We start from the raw sequence: 13,936 nt of genomic DNA on the forward strand, positions 1-13,936 counted from the left end.
AAGAGGCCGTTCAGAGGGACCATCTCCACATACCTATACGCAAGGTGGTATATACAGCGGTGTGTGCTAACTTAATCTTGTGACCCAACCAACTTGCTCGACCGCTAACAATATTTCCACGTGCTGGTCAGGCCATCTGTTGAGCGGCCTTTGGTCTTATCACGCTTCACGGACAATCAAGCTCGAGGTCATACAGTCCCTGCCCAATAGCTAAAACATGCTCGGGATCGAAGAAACTTCGGAGTCCTTTGTAGAGTCGATCGCCTCGGCCCTCAAAGCATCCAAGATTCCTTGCGTACTCTGGGGTCACTGCCTGCTCAATGTTTACGGTGTACCTTCAATCATAGGAGTAAACTCATCCCGAAACAGTGCACTACTCTCGTCAATGTCCAGACTAACAAAGACCATAGTCAATAGATTTCGTGGTCCCGGATCAATTGATTTCAGTCGGCGCAGATGTCATCTCAGACTTGCCCGATCTCCAGCAATGCCCCTCCGTGGAGCTCTGTCTTGCAAGCTCCCCTGAACGTCGAACGCCGCCACCTACATTCCATGTGCACATCAAAGGCTCGGAAGTCACCATAGGTCTTTATCTACAGTCTGAGACCCTGTGGTTCCTACCGACTTTGGAAGAGTCCCTCTTGTCAGTTGAGGATACCAAGCTGTCGCCAACGTTTGCTCTCGCTTGCGACCGCGACGTGCTTCCACCCTGGCGGCCTGGTCGCGGATCTGGTGCCTTCAAATCGAGCAACAGCTCTGTCGTGGTCCCCAAGTCTCACGTGCTGCTGGAGGCCTATCTGAGACTCTATGCTCGTGACTCAGGAAAGCCAGTGGGCTCGTTTGCTATGGCTATGATCGGTTACATGGAGCAATACGTCGACGACGACGGTTTGCTCGATGCGAATCAGCTTCCGGAGCCGCTCAAGTCCGCCTACAAAGAACTCAGACTTGGTGAAAAGCCGACCCGCCAGTGGATGAAGGAACTCAAACATAGTCTCAACGTTCCCGACGAAGTGTCGGAGGATGAGGATCTCTGGTAAAAGCTTGATTATCGGGTATTATAGACATGACTGTCTGTTTCTATACTTTGATTAAACCGCCGGTTTGTCTACCCTGTATATCGCTTTTGCCGTATTGAAGTATCCTTCATACTCGATAGCCTCTTCCTCTCCCTCGGCTTCATAATGGTAGTGACCTCCCGCATCCTTCCCTAGAGGAGAAAAGGCGTGCGTATGCTCGATCCGCAACCCCATCTTGTTGCCCGGGTCCGCAGAATGCAATACAGACAGTCCCACGATGGGCGAATCGAAATCGTGAAAGGTCAACCAGTCTTCCACCTCCTTTCTGTCTTTAAAAGGTAGATTGCGCTCAGCAGGGAAATCGGGCATGATGTGGTATGTTGCCTTGCCTGCCTTGACGACGAAGGCTCCGCCGAGACTAATGGTCCGTTCGTCGCCATACGCAGTATTCAATCCTTTCCGGATGCACTCGGTGAAGCTCTTCTCAGACCCCTTGCGGCCCTTTGCTGTGATCTTGAGTACCGGCCCCGGCTCGCCCAGGGAACCGTACAGATTAACCATCAGGCCGCAGTCTACAGAAGGACTCGTTCCGACGCTGACCTCCCCGGTGGTGCGCTTGACCTGGATGACTTGACTCTTGTTGTCCACCTTGTCAAGACCGCCTCGCCAGCTGAGGTTCGGCGCCAGCTCGCTGTTCTGTCCGATGATGTGGAAGGGACCGGCGCCGGCGCCGATCAAGCTGCCCTTTTCGGGGCTCATCTCCATGCTTCTGCCAATCTCCGGCAAGGACCAGATGCTGTCAAGCCGAGGGCGGGGAAAGAGGTTTGGCTGGCCGCCGACGTCTGCAATCTTTTCGTCGCCCGACAGGCCCTCGGTCGCCAGATGAAAGGGCGCTTCTCGTAGATTGGGGCAAGCAACCACAGTCACTGATGCATGCTCGTAGTTGGCGGCCAGGGGACCCTTCAGTCGCTCGGCCAATTCCTCTAGGCTCGGTGGTGAGAGGGGGAACTTTTCGACACGCATTGTTGGAGAGTGAGGAGCGGCCACGGAATTGGTAGGTGAAGACTATAGGCGATGATAGAGGTAACCCTGCGCTGCTGCTGGTGTCGGTACTTCGCTTCAGTACGCGATGCGCAGTGGAAGTATGCTCAAGAAGACCGCTATTTTGTATTTCGGGCCGTATGACGTGATGTAAGAACCCCGCGTGTGCGGATCGGGAATGCTCCGGAAGTCGGCAGGGAGCTTTTGTAAACTGCAGCCACCTGCATTGTAAGAGGCGTTGAGCCCGGAAAGTTCAGACGATGCATTTGAAACCTTTATAGGAGAGGGAACTGTATAGTGTTTTATAAAATTAAATCGTGCCCCTACCACTTTTTGCAATCCATACTACCCTGAACCTCTAGACATGATGTGGGTTCGACAGAATGCCTACTTATCGAAGAATACCTACCTTATGCATGAGAAACGAAAATTGGGAGTTGGAAGTTGCACACCACGCAGCGCGGGTACAGCTTTTAAATGAAAAGCATCTAAGCAGCCAACATTCAACTTACAGTAACACTCAGAGTACTGGAAAAAAGACCGTTCATTTGAGGCCGAGACCATAGGAGGTAAGCTGCTACTAAATAGTCTTAGTAGGTTTCTTTTGCGCAAGACAGCATGCGATGTCTCATCCGTTCCATTTATACTTTCTCAATAAATATTGGGCAGTAGGCTTTTACACATTAGGTTACGGGTTCGACTATAATTTGATTTAGCACTTGTAGTTCTAAAAGCACCAAGTTGCGTTGTACTAAAGTTGACAGATACCCAACCAAAAAGCTCCTGTGTAATTACGAGTCTAGCTTTCGAAGAAAAACACCGTTGACTACATGCTCAATTTGAAGGGATATAGATCTTTCTAAAATCATATGCATCGCGCCTTATCGCGTTAATGGACACGGAAAAGTTGAGTGAGCGGAAATCAGTTCGAACAAAACTCCAGTCTTGGCAAAAGCTTCTGAGATACTGTCGCAAGTGTTGCCTCTGTCGTGTTCGTATGTTGGCGTCTTGACGGCCACTCTTCGGAGATCAGGCAGCTCACCGGCCAAACAAGATGACGCCAGACGCAGGAGCATCGCAGTCAGAGGTTCAGTTCTGGCATCCAACCTCTCATGAATCCAAGGACGAGAGCCTGGCGCCAAAGAATACAGACAATATCTCGGATCTGAGTACCAAATGTCATGGAGAGTCAGCTCCGTGAGCTTGGCTGGCAGACGCGCGGCGATATCCACGTTCACCATGTCTTCGGGACTTCGGAAGATGGTTGGCAGTTCGGTCTCCAATACGGTGAGATCTTCCAAGTCTGTAAGACACGTGAGGCGTGGTTCGTCAGGGAGACGAAGTGCTGAGAGGTCCCCATGTAGCAATGTAAGTCTCTGCAAGCGCGGACAAAGTGAGGAGAGCGCCGTAGAAAGGTGAGTGGTAATACCCGGGTGTGTGGCGGGCTGGAAGCAAGGAGAAAAAAAGTGATAATCGATTTCGATTTCGAGGACTCGGAGACCGGGGCACAGCTGGAGTAGCCGGCATAATTCGGGTCCTCGTATTGCAGTTTCGTGGAAGCGGATCTGTTCCAAGGCGAAAGGTACAGCAGAAGCGACTTGGGCGAGACCTCCCCATCGATCGTTGTCGTATCGTGTAAGAATCGATGTGAGAGGAGGCAGCGCAAGCAGACTGGTGAAGATGCGAGGAACATCGGGAATGTTCATAAAGTACACGGCAGGGTCTTCCAGTTCCAAGTGCCGCAAATTCGGTAGAGTTCCCGGATGATGTCTTGCATTGCTCTGCGATTGTGTAAGTCGTCTCCGCAATCCCTTTTCACAGTGTTCTGCCGATTCCCATATCACGCGTAGCGTAAGACGCTGCAGGTGAATCCCAAGTTCGGGCGCCTCAATAAGTGACCGGATCAAGAGACCGGCGGCTTCTTTGGACTCATCCAAGTTGATAGTGGAGTACAGTTGAGGATTGCAGAGATGGTGGAATATCTGACAGGTGCGCGAAAGGCTCGATATGGTCTGGGTATTTCTGGAATCATCGTATCTGTCCTTCCCCAAAAGAACGACAGAGTCGACGATGCAGCAGATAAGCTCGTTGGGCAGGTCAAGCAGGCGCTTCTTCGGGGACAGACTTGATCCCGAAGTCGCCGATGGTGAGGAGTCCATGATGAACCTGTTGTAAAGCGCTTTCAGGGCTATTTGAGAGTCATAAGGATGTATTCATCGTTCGACGTGTGAGAAGTATGGAGAAACTCGCAGTATTGTGATAACTGAAATAGGATCCGTAATGGTGAGTCGACAAAAAAAAGAAAAAGGAATGACTGGGGTGGCGTCATCCTGACTTTTTACTTCCATATTCGAAGAGGTTGGACAAGATAGGGGCACATGGGCAGGACCGGCCACTAAAACCAGACGGATCGAGCGCTAGAAGAGGCCAAACGGAGGACCGAGGTGTTTCGACGCTAAAATCTTTGGTCATTTTGAAATTTGCACAACGGTTCAATATCCAGTGACACCTCCTAGCCTTTTTTTTGTAGTGTCAAAGGAATTTACAGGTTGATCAACAGGGGTAATATAGAGGCTTGAAGTCACGTTGCGATTCCTATGTAAAGTTCCGTCTGACGTGAGGGAGAGTGACGATGTGAGCACACCGAGTTCGGTGAAGATGATCGTCTTACATAAGCCGAGATGAGATGACTCGTTGTCACAGCAACGCGCTACACGACCCACATGGCTGCTGATCTGTTATCGTTATCAATAATCAACACCACAACACTGGGCTTCCTTTTCTGACGCTGCCCCATTTCCAACTCAGACATCGACAACCCAGACGCACTACTCCAGCACCACCTCACCCGGCGACGCGACGGCAAATTGCCGCGACGATACTAACCATGGCAGCCTCCGAAGACCTCATCAACTTCGACGTTATCGAAGCGCAAAAAGAAAACATCCAAGCACTGCCCAGTGGGCGCTCTGCCAAAAAGCTGGCCGAGCTGTTCTCGCCCTCGCCTCTGCACAAGTTGAATACCCCGACACCATCAGACACCAAGAATGTCAACGACTGCATTCGAGTCGAGTACGAGGAGGAGCTCCAGAACATCTCCGAGTCGGACGATCCTCTAGACATCTTCGACCGTTACGTGCGCTGGACCCTAGACGCATACCCCTCGGCGCAAGCCACACCACAGTCTCAGCTTCACACGCTCCTCGAGCGCGCAACCAAGACTTTCATTGGCTCATCACAGTACAAGAACGACCCGAGATACCTCAAGATTTGGATTCTGTACATCCAATTCTTCGCTGACTCGCCGCGCGAGACCTTCCTCTTCCTGTCGCGACACAACATCGGAGAGACTCTCGCCCTTTTCTACGAGGAGTACGCTGCCTGGCTCGAGGGTGCTGGACGATGGAGTCAAGCAGAGGAGGTTTACAAGCTCGGAATTGAGCGCGAGGCGAGGCCAGTCCAGCGCCTGATCCGCAAGTTCAAGGAGTTCGAGGAGAGACTCGCCCACCAGCCCGAGGCAGACAACGCGCCCACATCACCAGCACTCCCCACCGTACGGCCCGCTCTGGCTGCAAAGATTGATCCCTTTGCCGCTGCTCGCGCTGCAGCAGCTGTAGCTGCTGACCCCCAGGCCCCGCGCCCCAGTCAGGGCGTGAGCTCAACGGCGGCGAAGCCTGGCAAGGCTAAGATGGCCATCTTCTCAGATGCCGATTCGGCGCCCCCAGTGCTGTCGTCGCGTGGACAGAGCTCCAGGGGCTGGGATTCCATCGGATCCCTGGGCGACCGGAAGAAGGAGAATGTGATGGAGCCCAAGCCGTGGGCAGGAGAGACATTGAAGGCTGGCGGGAAGAAGAGCACTGCCCCCAAGATGGCTATCTTCAAGGATACGGTAAGCACTATTTTACTTGAACTTCCCAATGCCTGGATGTTGATGATTATAGGACTAATGTTTGGCTTTATGGCGTTATTTGTATTTCAGTCTCAGTTGCAATCAAAAGTGCAACCCAAAGCCCAATCACGATCATCACGGACGCAAATGTCCAAGTCCCATATTACTCTCGTGCCATCCAAGAATCAAACAGTAGTAAATCCCGTGAGCGGGAAAAAGGAGCGGATTTTTGTCAGCCTTGAGGCCCTCTATCCCACTCCGGAAGAACCTGGCTCGGAGCTTGGATTTGAGGAAGTCTGGGCAATGACCCGAGGTTGGCTGGATGTGTCGTGGGATGATGTGTCACTAACAGAAGAAGTTCCTTCGGAGATGATGAGCGCTGAGCCTTCCATGGTCGACGACCTCAGTCACCTGGTACAGGAGAAGCTAGTTGTTCACACAGAAACCGTTGTCATGGATGAAAATGGAGCCATAGTCAAAAAGAAGGGGTCCAAGAGCAAAAAGAAGAAGACGATGGAGATGAACGAAACCCAAATCAGTAAGCATCTTTCTTTCCAATACGCAACATTCTATCGAAACTGATACAATCACAGTCAAAGCAAACCTAGACTCACCGTCTAGGCCAAAGCTGAAAAAGAGGAATACGGCCGAGCCGACAATGACGCTCCATACTCGGGCTGCTACGGATGAGATCTATGAGATCTTCAATCAGCCCATTCAATCCAACCCTCTAGAAGATGATGAGGAAGAAGAGGAAGAGAGCGACGAAGATGATGACTATGAGACAGATGGCGACTACACTGAGGTTGAAAACACCATGACGACCCGCCAAATCGAAAACGACAACGACGATGAGGAAGCTGATGAAGATGGCTCAGATGTCAAGAGTATCAGCGAATGGTCTGATTTCTCTACACGCAAGCATGTCCCAGTTCTTGAGGAGGAAGCAACTCAGAACGGTGCAGACGATACCCAAGCTTCTGATATGATGGGTCCAAACTATTCTGAGCCTACTGGCCCTCCACTGGATGAGCAGACCGGTTCCCAGGATGGCCGAGAATCAGGCGATGAGCAGGAAGCCGAAGACGAAGGAGACGAGGACGATGATTACCCGCCAAGGACAAAGACGATTTACGTTCCGATACCGCCTGAGGATTATGAGCCCAGAACAAGGCCGTTTAGGGATCCGGTCGAGATGGCCAATAATCGCCTCCCCTTCATGACCCCTATTACGGAGAGGACCGAATCCTCCCTTGCGTTTACAGAACGAAAGGCGAAGTACGAGACCCCGTGCCGAGACGACGTGGAGTCAACCATCGATGAGGAGGACTCCGGCATGGAGGAGCCGGGTAGTAGCCCATTGAGGGAGGTTCTGAGCGAGATTCGTCCTATCAAGATCCCTCAGCCGCTTCTCGGCAAGGCAAAAACTGCTCCGTCCAAGCCAGCGCCTCCCAAGGGTCCCATCATTAAGGAGTTGCAGTGTAATCCAGTCGACGAAGTTGTGAGGAACGAGATCCTCGCCAACATGCATCCTTCGCTGGACTCATACCCGGGATTCTATGACCACAGCCATGAGAAGTACGAAAAGGGCAACGAGATCCGCAAATTCGCCAAGGCCATGACGAAGGCGTCCAAGAGCGGAGACAGGATGAGCAACGCCTGTGCCCTCGTCACCATCGAGTTTCCCGATATCGCTACAGAGTACACCATCAGGAAGGAGCTCGGTGCAGGCGCGTTTGCCCCGGTCTACCTCGTCGAGAACCCGGACGCAGACCAGGAAGATGAGGACGAGAACGGGGTGGTGGCCATGGGTCAGGGCGCATTCGCCGTCAGTCATCGCAGCCCCTTGGAAGCACTCAAGATGGAACTCCCCCCAACACCCTGGGAGTTCCACATGATGCGTCTCGCCCATACGCGCCTGGGTCCCCAGCACCGCGCCGCCGCCTCCGTCTCCTACGCCCACGAGTTCCACCTCTACCAAGACGAGGGGTTCCTCTTCCTCCCGTACCACCCCCACGGGAGCGTCCTCGACGTCGTCAACTTCTTCCGCGCCGAGCCCTCTGCCGTCATGGACGAGCAGCTGGCCATGTTCTTCACCATTGAACTCTTCCGCACCGTCGAGGCCCTGCACGCCCGCGGCGTCCTCCACGGCGACCTCAAGGTGGACAACTGCCTCCTCCGCCTCGACCACGGCGGCAACGACCAGCCGCTCTCAACGCAGTACAGCGCCGCCGGCTCTGGCGGCTGGGACGCGCGGGGCGTGACCCTCATCGATTTCGGGCGCGGCATCGACATGCGCAACTTTGTGCCCGACGTGGGCTTCATCGCGGACTGGAAGACGAGCGCGCAGGACTGCGCCGAGATGCGCGAGGGCCGGCCGTGGACGTGGCAGATTGACTACCACGGCCTCGCGGGCATCGTGCACTGCCTGCTCTTTGGCAAGTACATTGACACGGTCCGCTGCGACCAGGGCGGGATCGGGGCGGGGGGCCGCAAGTACCGCGTCCGCGAGAGCCTCAAGCGCTACTGGCAGACGGAGATTTGGGGCGAGTGCTTTGATTTGCTGCTGAACCCGGGCTCCTTTGTCGCTGTGGAGGAGGGTGCCCGCATGCCGGTGCTCAAGAGCATGCGCGGCGTCAGGGAGAAGATGGAGGCTTGGCTGGAGGGTAATTGTGAGAGGGGCGTGGGGTTGAAGAGTCTTCTTGGCAAGGTGGAGGCTTTCGCCAAGGGTAGGAGGTGAGAGAGAAGGGGAAACTTGTCTTCATGTATGATTTGATGAAGAAGAGGGTGGCGTTCTGGGCTCTGTTAGGGGGAGATGGTTTATTTGAACTACCTATACCACTGGTGCGTTTGTTGTGTTTTGTCTTAGACTTGAATAATGACTTTTCTGCATCTTCGATGATGATGCTCCATGGCACTGTGATATGCTTGATGGTTCAATTTTCAAACATGGATTCGTACGATGCAAGGGTTGCACTGTTGAGCCGTCTGACTGCAGGTCTTCCAAGATCCTCTCAATCGCAACGCAAAACTTCTCGAGGCATTGAAGGGGTTATCGCGTTCAGACTGTCTCTTAGCTTACAGCGTGAACTTATTCATGGATACTACACGCGACTCAGCTGTCCACAACACGTATTGATACACAGTCCAGATATCCAGGCCAGTCAGTCAGTCGCTCACTCGCTCTCATCATCAGTCTCAACCTTCTTCTTCCTACCCTTCCCAGCCGCCGCGCCCTTCTTCGCGCCCCCCTTGGCCCCCTTCTTGGCATCCTTTTCGGCCTTGCGGTCGACCTGGTCCTGAATCTTGCCCCTCTCGCCCGCGCCCTTCTGCTGCAGCTCCGCCTCTAGCGTCTTAAACTCGTCGCTCTCGGCGTCCATGCCAATCATGCGCTCCAGGAGCTTGATCTCGTCCGCCCACACCTTCTTATCCTCCACGGTCTTACCGTTTGCGTCCTTGTGGTCGATGGGCGTCTCGAGGACCATGGGGAGGTTCTGGAAGGGCTCGTGGTTGACGAGCGTGTGGAAGGCGCGGAGCCCCAAGAAGCCCGTGCCAATGTTCGCGTGAAGGTCGCGGTGGGAGGCGAAGGGCGCCTTGCTGTCGTTGACTTTTTGCGGTGTCAGTATTGGCTACCAGAGCGCTGAGCAATCTAGATGGGCGTCGGTGGGGTATAGACTCACGGTGGAACGCCTTGAGGTACTTGTTCCCAACAACCTCGTCAAACTCCTTCATTGTCTTGTGGAACTTTTCCGGCGTGCGTAGGTCGTATCCCGCTGCAAAAGCGTGGCAAGTGTCAATGCACACGCCGACTCGCTCCTTGTCCTCGACCTTGTCAATGATTTGCTTCAAGTCCTCAAACTTGGTACCAATGACGTTGCCGGTCCCGGCCATATTCTCCAATACTGTAATCACCTTCTTCGTCGCCTTGTGCGCAGTATTGAGCTGCGCTGCAATACGTCCGCACGCCTCCTCGCGAGCCTCTCCTCCCGTATTGCCTGGGTGGAAGTTGTATAGCTTGATGCCAAGCTGCTCACACCGTTGAAGGTCGTCTATGAAGCTCTTGTATGCCTGCTTTGCCTTATCGGCGTCCGCCTGGGCGAGGTTGACGAGGTATGAGCCGTGGGGGAGGACATGCGCGCCGGCGTCGTAGTTATGTTCCTTTGCGAGGGAGACGAATTGACCTTTCGCATCGGCTGCCAGGGGAGGACTTTCCCACTTCCTTTGTGACTTGAGAAATAGGGCGAAAGCGTTGGCACCAATGTTGACGGCATTCTGAATCGAGTTTTGTACACCTATGATACCGACTGTTAGTGCAAAGGTCTGAGGACAGAGTTTCGCGACCACGTACCGCCAGCACCGCTGACATGGGCGCCAATGTACATGGCCCTCTTCAGCGAAGACACCGCTGTCCTGTCTGCCAACGGCATGTCGTCCTCCTTCTTCGCCTTGCCCTTGGCTGTCGTTGTCTTCCTTTTCTTCGCAGGTTTCTCTTCCTCCTCCTCCGCGCCGCTTCCGCAGCTCTCGTGTTCGTCGTCCGAAGCGGCCTTGCGCTTCGCTGCTGGCTTCTTGGCGGTCATGCTCTTCGTCTTCGAGGCAGCGACGGTCGTGCTCTTGGCTCCCTTCGTCTTCGTGGTGGTTGTCTCTTCGACCTTGGTCTCGACGACTGCTTGCGCCTTTCTGCGTGCAGAAGTGCGGGGAGGCATGGCTTTCTTCAATTTGTACCGAGCTGAACGATTCTTCGCAGTAACTTTTTTGTGAAGAGAAATCAATTCGCACACGATCGGAAAGAGGATGAGTCGGGTGTGTCGAGGAAGAGAAATCGAGACCTCCAAAAAGCAAAGGACCGTCGTCGGCGGGCCAATAGTCATCACGCGTCAAGGTCCGCGTCATACGTGCGCGATGTCAGGTGACTTTAATGTGCAATTGAGCATAGAGCAGCGAAGTCCGTGCTTTCTTACTTTACTTCAGGAAATATCGCGGTCGGACCAACGTGGTGAGCACGCAGCAGGTGAACGTTTCTGTATTTCGACGAGAACCGGTAGTTTGGTTTTAATCAGATTTTCAATTGAATACCTGAATGTACTGAGAACTGTACCTAGCCATCCCGATGTCCAGTGTACTTTGCTTCCCGTTTTCCACCCGGTTACCATCCAGGCGCCAAATTCAACCGCCGCTGCCGTGTTTTGTTTTGAGGAAGACAAGAACAGAGTACTGAACTCAAAGAAATCGTGTAACAAAAGAAGAGGTGACTACCTGTGGTAAATCCTTTGCCACTTTAAGCAATGAATTGAAGCTCGGCCTTGCGCTCAGGCGCAAACTGGTCTTTGTATGTGTCCCAGATTTTCTGAAGCTCAGCAATGTACAATTCGTGTATCCGGTCGATATCCTCCTGAGTAGGTTGTGCCGTAGGCGATGTGGTAACTTTGATAGGCTTGCCCACTACAATGTTGAGCGGTCTGCGATACGGCATCATGCCCACATCATAGTTGAGAATCCCCCTGCCGTGGAGAGCCGGCAGAGTAAACTTGAAGACGCGGAGCACAAACATTTGGAAGTTGTGCACCCAGGGGTGGGTCTTCGGGCTGAGTTGATCATAGAGGTCGTTCTCGCCAAAACCCAAAACAGGGACGAGATCAGCTCCAGTCCGGAGGGCCATTTTGATGAAGCCCTTGCGTCCCTTCAGAATCAACCTGAGAGTTCCAGGTTGAGCCTCAAGCGACTCTCTAGCGCCACCCACAACGATTGTGACTGCCCGTCCCATCCCCTCGCCATTCGCTCCACCCTTGCTCAGTGTGTTCCAGATTGACTCCTTAGAAACAGATCGAACACCCATGAACAGGATGTAGTCGCGGTAAAAGGGAATTCGGAAGTTGTTGTCGAGGGTCAACAATGAGTTAGTGATCCCAGGGAACTTCTGAGCGAATCCGAGAGCATTAGTCGCGAACGCCGCGAATGCGCCGTGTGAGATAATTCCGTGAGGATGGTAACCGAAAATGTACTTCCTAGTCGGGGGCAGATCGTGGGTCTTGTGAAGCTCGGCGGGATAGTACGCCGCGAAGAACTTCCAAATGGGAAGCGATCGCAACCACTCTGAGCGGAGCTTCAGGTTGCCATTGGATGCAACGCCAGAGAGTGAAAGGTGGATGAGATAAGGAACCAGGAGAGGCCAGGTAAAGGGGATGGCCGCGAGGAAGAAGAAGACCGAGACGAATGTAAGGATTGACAGGCCGTGAAATAGAACGGCTCCGGTTTGAAGACGGCGCTGGAAGGGAACTTGGAGGGGTGCGAAGCGAATGCCTGCAGCCTTCAATCCGAGGCGATGGCTGTTCCTTCGCCCATGTGCCGCTGTAGTAAGACGCGGGTAGTTATCGTCGCTCATTCCCTTGACGCTTGTTGAATCGGATCTTTCGACTTCAAGTCCATCGACGAGGGTTTCATCAGCAGTGCCCTCGCTGCCAAAGCTCTTTTCTAGGTCCACCGCATTGCCGTTGCTGTCATTCTCCTCCGTCTTGCTGCCGTTGCTCCTGGCCGCAGATGGGGATCGTCGATGGCCTCTGCCTGGGCTTTTCGGAGAGTCGTCTAGGCCCTGTCAAAGGAATCATGGTCAGACAAAGGCGGAAGCAGGTAGTCTGGTTTACATCAACTTACGGTGGCGCTGTACTCATGATTGGACTCCTGCCTCTCAGCGGCAGGTCTCTGGACCTCATCATGGGTCTGGGTGTCGGTGGTTGAGGGCTTTGGTGGCCCAAGCTCTGGAGCTTCTGCTACAACGTTAACCTTGCTGTTCCCAGACTCAGCTGCTTGCGACGCGAGCTGAGGGTTGCTGAATTTCTTGACAGGTTGCCTCTTGGCTGGCGACTTGGAACGAGCTGCGGAACCCTTCTTGCGAGGCATGATGGCGGATCTTGGTTGATGGCGGCTCGGTTGTCGATAGCGGCAATCCAAACCCGGGTCTCGAATGGAGTGTGTACGGAGAGTGGATGCAGAGACGAAGGATGTTTATGTACGAATGTGTTGTCTCTTACCTGAAAGGACAGCCACCTTGTTCCCGTCCCCAAAGTTAGACATAGTTGCGTAGGCGTCGGCTGGAGGCAGGGCCGGACCTCGGACAGGCGTGGGCGTAGGCGTGGGCGTGGGCTGAGAGCTCGAAGGAGACCTCCTTTGCTAGTCAAAGACCTACGGCTTGATTCAGGAAGGGCGGTGGTTTGACCAGCGATACGTAGCGATGATCGAAAAGTTTTGGCGCACAGGTTCCAAAGTCTATGAGGGAGGCGGGCGAAGGAATGCACAAAGGGAGGGCGGAAAGGTTGCTTGGTGGCAGCTAGCCCGATGTTGCGAAACGAGGGCAGGTTACGCTGGGTGCGGATGGGAGGGACGTGGGAGCATCAGCAGCTAGCACCCCGGAGCTGCCGCCACTGACGATGACGTTACATGCCGGCAAGCGGCTGCAGTCTACGGCTGTCCCCCTGAGCACAGAAGCCGACTTTTGTGCATAAACCGTGTATAGTACGTAAGATGTGCACAAGTCGTGATATGTCGATGCACAAACCCCGGTCAAGCTCATTTCGTCCCACCACTCAGTTCTCACTTTGCATGTGATTGTCAAGCTCACAACTACCTCCTGTTACTAACCAGCTTCTAAAACGATTGAGTAGGGCTCTACCAGGTCCTTGAAACGGCCTTCGAATTTCCCGGTGGTATACCAGAATTGTAGACTGGCATTCAAACGAAGCATCTTCCACAGAGGACTTGGCTCGGCGCCTTGCAGGCTTGCACTAGATTCTCAAGAACGATCGACGCGACTGTCTCGAACATAGCGTCGTTGAGCTGTTGGTCTGAGACTTGCCTAGCTCGAGCAAAGCTGTGGGACGAGTGTGACGAGGTGCCTCGCGTGCTCGCATGTTCGCGTATGCCTCCCTGGGACCTTGGCCAGAGCTCCATTACCATCCTCAACACTGGCGGAAAAGCCTCAGTGGGGCTGGACCAA

At 53.7% G+C, this 13,936-nt stretch overlaps 7 protein-coding genes across 7 annotated transcripts; 2 read left to right on the forward strand and 5 right to left on the reverse strand.

The window, feature by feature from the left end:
* Positions 1-217: 217 nt before the first annotated feature.
* On the forward strand, positions 218-1,040 carry CORC01_07747 (uncharacterized protein; the record flags this gene model as incomplete). The annotated part of the gene is made up of 2 exons (XM_022619382.1): positions 218-349; positions 411-1,040. The coding sequence occupies 2 exons, from the start codon at positions 218-220 to the stop codon at positions 1,038-1,040; spliced, it is 762 nt and encodes a 253-aa protein (XP_022474118.1).
* A 51-nt stretch (positions 1,041-1,091) lies between these two features.
* On the reverse strand, positions 1,092-2,042 carry CORC01_07748 (uncharacterized protein; the record flags this gene model as incomplete). Its single annotated transcript, XM_022619383.1, has 1 exon — positions 1,092-2,042. The coding sequence occupies one exon, from the start codon at positions 2,040-2,042 to the stop codon at positions 1,092-1,094; it is 951 nt and encodes a 316-aa protein (XP_022474119.1).
* Positions 2,043-2,941: 899 nt separating this feature from the next.
* Positions 2,942-4,219, reverse strand: CORC01_07749 (uncharacterized protein; the record flags this gene model as incomplete). The annotated part of the gene is made up of 1 exon (XM_022619384.1): positions 2,942-4,219. One exon carries the CDS (start codon positions 4,217-4,219, stop codon positions 2,942-2,944), a length of 1,278 nt encoding a protein of 425 aa, XP_022474120.1.
* Positions 4,220-4,947: 728 nt separating this feature from the next.
* Positions 4,948-8,689, forward strand: CORC01_07750 (uncharacterized protein; the record flags this gene model as incomplete). The annotated part of the gene is made up of 3 exons (XM_022619385.1): positions 4,948-5,949; positions 6,046-6,487; positions 6,543-8,689. The coding sequence occupies 3 exons, from the start codon at positions 4,948-4,950 to the stop codon at positions 8,687-8,689; spliced, it is 3,591 nt and encodes a 1,196-aa protein (XP_022474121.1).
* A 436-nt stretch (positions 8,690-9,125) lies between these two features.
* CORC01_07751 (apurinic endonuclease) lies at positions 9,126-10,652 on the reverse strand (the record flags this gene model as incomplete). The annotated part of the gene is made up of 3 exons (XM_022619386.1): positions 9,126-9,556; positions 9,630-10,241; positions 10,298-10,652. The coding sequence occupies 3 exons, from the start codon at positions 10,650-10,652 to the stop codon at positions 9,126-9,128; spliced, it is 1,398 nt and encodes a 465-aa protein (XP_022474122.1).
* A 572-nt stretch (positions 10,653-11,224) lies between these two features.
* On the reverse strand, positions 11,225-12,843 carry CORC01_07752 (diacylglycerol acyltransferase; the record flags this gene model as incomplete). The annotated part of the gene is made up of 2 exons (XM_022619387.1): positions 11,225-12,535; positions 12,598-12,843. 2 exons carry the CDS (start codon positions 12,841-12,843, stop codon positions 11,225-11,227), a joined length of 1,557 nt encoding a protein of 518 aa, XP_022474123.1.
* An 828-nt stretch (positions 12,844-13,671) lies between these two features.
* Positions 13,672-13,896, reverse strand: CORC01_07753 (uncharacterized protein; the record flags this gene model as incomplete). The annotated part of the gene is made up of 1 exon (XM_022619388.1): positions 13,672-13,896. The coding sequence occupies one exon, from the start codon at positions 13,894-13,896 to the stop codon at positions 13,672-13,674; it is 225 nt and encodes a 74-aa protein (XP_022474124.1).
* Between the last annotated feature and the right edge of the window lie 40 nt (positions 13,897-13,936).

This window comes from Colletotrichum orchidophilum (genome assembly GCF_001831195.1).
Source record: "Colletotrichum orchidophilum strain IMI 309357 chromosome Unknown Scaffold_63.1, whole genome shotgun sequence".
Classification (NCBI taxonomy): Eukaryota; Fungi; Ascomycota; class Sordariomycetes; order Glomerellales; family Glomerellaceae; genus Colletotrichum; species Colletotrichum orchidophilum.